Source organism: Eulemur rufifrons, chromosome 7 (assembly GCF_041146395.1).
Source record: "Eulemur rufifrons isolate Redbay chromosome 7, OSU_ERuf_1, whole genome shotgun sequence".
NCBI lineage: Eukaryota > Metazoa > Chordata > Mammalia > Primates > Lemuridae > Eulemur > Eulemur rufifrons.
The window spans coordinates 149,094,958-149,099,259 of record NC_090989.1 but is presented as its reverse complement, the minus strand read 5'-3'; the positions used below and the strand labels follow the sequence as shown (position 1 = coordinate 149,099,259).

Genomic DNA, 4,302 nt, shown 5'->3' with positions numbered 1-4,302 from the left:
TTTTATCTTCAGCACCTAGAACAGGGCTGGGCACTCTATAAACATTGTAGAATAAATGAATTGAGCAAATGAGTGATCTCCACATAGGGAGGAATGAAAGTATAAAGTGATGGTTTCTTAGGCTGAAACTAGTGTTGAATGATAGCGACAAAGAGGAACCCAGACCTTCAAAGGTAAAATCTGTGGGCTGCACGCCAAAGCCATAGCATGTGGTGTGGTTTCACCAACACGGATGGCCCTATTGGGGTTTAGATTTGGGAATGGTACATAGAACTTTCCTTCTGCCTCAACTTGAGATTGTAAACTATTCCTTCCTACCAATTTAGAAGAAGGTTTAAGAATCCGTGGCTGGAATGTGGGTAGGCAGCATGCTGGGAATTGAGCCAAAATAAAAGAATACTGAAATGAAGGCCTTGCTAGTATTGTGAAATTAGGGAGATCCCAAATTTACACAACAGTGTTTTTCTTTGGGAAACTTCACATTTCACACGATTCTGTGGCATAGAGTATATGAGGTGCCTGCCTGCCGGGTTTTTCCTCCATTGAACCATCTAGTGAGCAGTGCATATAAATTCATGGTGTTTTTCAAGTTTCAGAGTTTGACCTGACTCTCCTTCCCTTGTCTGGGACTGACCAGTGGGCGTCCGGAATAAAGCATCATGAGCCACCACCGCCTACTCACTCAAGGCACTGGATGTCCTGTTGTGGCTCCAAGTCACCCAGCTGCAGGAGGGAGAGCCCCTAGGAAGAGGAACCACTGCTGACCCCAGGCTGGAGCCACCACCAGTGGGCAGGTAGAGCTTCCCAGGGCATGGTGGCCCTCACTCACTCCCGGGAACCTCACCGCAGGGAAGAAGATAGTCACAGCCCAGATTCCCAGGTGCACACACCCCTCTGATGTCAAGCATCATTATGTTTAGTTTTTTGCCTTTGCTGCCGCAGGCTTGGGGTTAGATTTAGTGCTCAACCACATATCTGCCTGGGCTCTTTTTATGTTTATTTTTCTCTTAATGGTTTCTTCATTTTCTGCTTTGGCAGGTACACATTTTGCATTGAATGCTACATCAAACACATCTTTGGCATGAAAAAGCATGTCATTTAACCAGATATAAGTGCTAAGCACATAGGTGGGACTGGTCCCAAATTAAGTCAATTACAGCTACGGAGAGTCCTGGACCTGAGAGGAGCGCATCCAGGTATGTTCAGTCCTTTCAAGTTGCTCTTCTCAGTTCATCCTTCTTCCAAGCTGCACCCGCCCCTCCCGCCTCCCTGCCTCCCAGCATTCACAGTCTGGGCTGCTCTGTTTCCTTTCTCTCTGGCCTTGGATCCACCCCAACTCCAGCCTCAGTTGGGGGTTAAACTTGTCCTCCTCAGATTTTCTCCCGCCTGACTTGAAGACTTGACGTCGCCTCAAAAACCTCACCAGGGGATCTCCCTCCGTGGTTCTGCTCTGCAGAGAGCAGGGTCAGCTCCCCCAAGTGTCCCTGCACTAATCGCTCGCCACTGCTTACAAAACTCCTTGCTTTCCTCAATATCAATGTCAGGGCTGCCCTACACTCACTGTCACTGAGGCCCCTATTTCCGCACCCCTCCCCACCGCCCCACCCCCGCCGCCTCCTTCCCAACTGACACTTTCCCAAATTCTCTCTTGAGACCTCATCCTTCAGCCAAAGCACACACTGCCACCACACTGCCACTCAAAAATGACAGTAAAAACCCAAGCACACACCACTCACTGTGGTTCTCACTGCAGGTTCCTGACCTCCGCAGTAAATCAGGGAGTGGGCTTCTGCAAGTGCTGGCGACAAGCTGCATGGGAGGGTCAGGACCCTCAGGTCTGGACTCAGGGTTGCAATGAACATTCCTCTCCTCTGGTGGTAGCTGGTAGCTGTCACCTACTCAGAAAGTCACATGTCAGCAGTCGGAGGGGTCTCCGTGTGTCTCAGCCCTTGACATCACTCCCTCCATATCACTCGGAGCAGCATAACTTGGGTTCCTTATCTGGGCGGCCAGGCCACGGCTGTCTGAAGGCCACAGAGAAATCAAAGGCGGGGTGCAGGCGCCGGGGTGGGGGAGGAGAGTGCAACTTCCCGGTTTCTCGCAGGCACTAGAGAACCTCCGGAGGGCTGAGGAAGCTTTTGAGTTTCTTTATTTCCGTTGGTCCCTGAGATCTGAGACTGGTGGGGTAGAGCCACCAGAGGAATAAACAGCAGTTTCTTGTGCCCCTTGGGGTCAGGAACGGTCTGTTCAAAAGGAAGCCGTCCACCAGCCGGGGCCATTCCCACGGCTGTACGGATGCCGGGTCGGGAGGCTGTGTCCTCGCCCCCAGGAACTCGGGCCGGTGGTAAGTCATCTATGTATTTAGCCAGTTATGGCCATGTTGGTGCTTAGTGCGGTTTCACTTTTGCAAACATTTGTTTATGTCCTTCGAGAGAAAGACATTTCAGCCTGTCACAGGCAGCTGCTTCGGCGGGGGGGGGGGGCGGGGGGTGAGTAGACTTTTGAAACACATAAAAATTAGGTTCTACACCAATTTCTTGAAATTAAGCCACAACACTTGGTTCTCTTTCATTGTATATTTTCTTACATGTTGTTTTCAAGTCGACAAGTCTTGTTTCTCCCAAAAGAATATTATACGTTCTGTGAAGATAGTGTCATGCCTGCTTTATTTCCCGTGGCTGCCAGAACACCGCAGAGCACCTGTGTGCTCTGACAACTGATCCGGGGCGGCGGCTGCTCCAGGGAAGTGGGCACATGTGGAAGAAATGTTTATCTTCTGAGATGGAGACCTACTGTGGCTAAAATTAAGTGCCAGAAAAGAGAACGTGGGGCTGTATGGGCACTAGTCCTGTTTGCTGTTTCCTCCGGGATAACATAGCTGTAGGAAGGGAAAGATAATCTCCATTTCTCCACAGGGCAGCCTGAGGATGGCTAATTACACGTCAGCACCAGAGGATGAGTACGATGTCCTCATAGAGGGTGATCTAAAGGACAACGAGGCAGAACAATGTGACAAGTATGACGCCCAGGTCCTCTCAGCCCAGCTGGTGCCGTGGCTCTTCTCCCTGGTGTTCCTGGCCAGTCTCCTGGGCAATATCGTGGTTGTGCTTATCCTGGTAAAATATAAAGGACTCAAACACGTGGAAAATATCTATTTTTTAAACTTGGCAGTTTCAAACTTGTGTTTCTCGCTCACCCTGCCATTCTGGGCTTACACTGCTTCCCACGGGGGCAGTCTCAGTGATGCCATGTGTAAAATTCTCGTGGGACTCTGCTCCGTAGGCCTGTATGGTGGGGCACTTTTCAATGTCCTCCTTACTGGGCAAAGATACCTGGTGTTTTCCCACACGCGATGCTTTTCCCGGACCACCGGGAAGGTGCCCTGCCGCATCATTACAAGTGTCCTGGCTTGGGTGACAGTCATCATTCTGGTCATTTTGCCTGAATGCATGTTTTATAAACCTCAGATGGAAGCCCGGGTCTACAAGTGCACCTTTAGCAGACCTCCCTTCCTGCCAATGGAAGAGACATTCCGGAAGAATTTTCTGACCTTAATGATGAACATTTCAGTTATTGTTTTCCCGTTGTTCGTTTTGATATTTTCCTACGTGCCAATGAGAAAAACACTAAGGTTCAGGGAGAGGAGGTCTGACCTTTTCAAGCTTGTGTTTGCCATAGTGGTTGTCTTCCTTCTGATTTGGGCACCCTACAATGTTGCACTTTTCCTGTCTGCTTTCAAAGAACACTTTTCCCTGGATGACTGCAAGAGCAACTACAATGTGGACAGAAGTATTCAGATAACAAAAATCCTCGCCACCACTCACTGCTGTGTCAACCCTCTCCTCTATGTGTTTCTCGAAGAGGCATTTAGGAAATACCTCCGGCGCCTTTTCCACCTGCGTCATGGCACCCCACTTCAATCCAGTGAGGAATCTGTACAAGGCACATCAAGGGACAAACATAGCCATTCCACCCAGCTGTGACCTAGCATCCATCAATGGCAAGACAAATAAACATGAATTTTTGTATCTTTGAATTGTTTTGTGTTTTTTACACATTTGTATATCAAATAGAATAGAGGAAGAAAAAGGGGGTGAACAAACATTTGCTGAGCACTGAATTTGTCTCGGGCACTGTGCTAGGCTCTTTACAAATGTGAGCACCTTCACCTCTCCCTACATGTCCATAGTGTGGATGGGACTGGTCTCACTTCTCTGAGAAGGACACCACGGCTCAGAAATTTGGCCAAGCTCATACAACTAGAAAATGACAGGACTGAGACACAAATCCAGGTACCATTTG

General features: G+C 49.1%; 1 protein-coding gene across 2 annotated transcripts; it reads left to right on the top strand.

Moving 5' to 3' along the window:
• The first annotated feature begins 1,081 nt into the window (after positions 1-1,081).
• On the top strand, positions 1,082-3,983 carry CCRL2 (C-C motif chemokine receptor like 2). 2 transcript variants are annotated; one of them, XM_069473505.1, is made up of 2 exons: positions 1,082-1,196; positions 2,916-3,983. In XM_069473505.1, the coding sequence occupies exon 2, from the start codon at positions 2,928-2,930 to the stop codon at positions 3,981-3,983; it is 1,056 nt and encodes a 351-aa protein (XP_069329606.1). In that variant the 5' UTR covers positions 1,082-1,196; positions 2,916-2,927. The 2 variants fall into 2 exon arrangements, with proteins under 2 accessions (XP_069329606.1, XP_069329607.1); XM_069473506.1 differs by lacking the exon at positions 1,082-1,196 and adding an exon at positions 2,311-2,344.
• The last annotated feature ends 319 nt before the right edge of the window (positions 3,984-4,302 follow it).

Excerpts from the sequence above, each read along its gene's own strand:
- CCRL2 (XM_069473505.1), top strand. The coding sequence starts at position 2,928 with ATGGCTAATTACACGTCAGCACCAGAGGATGAGTACGATGTCCTCATA.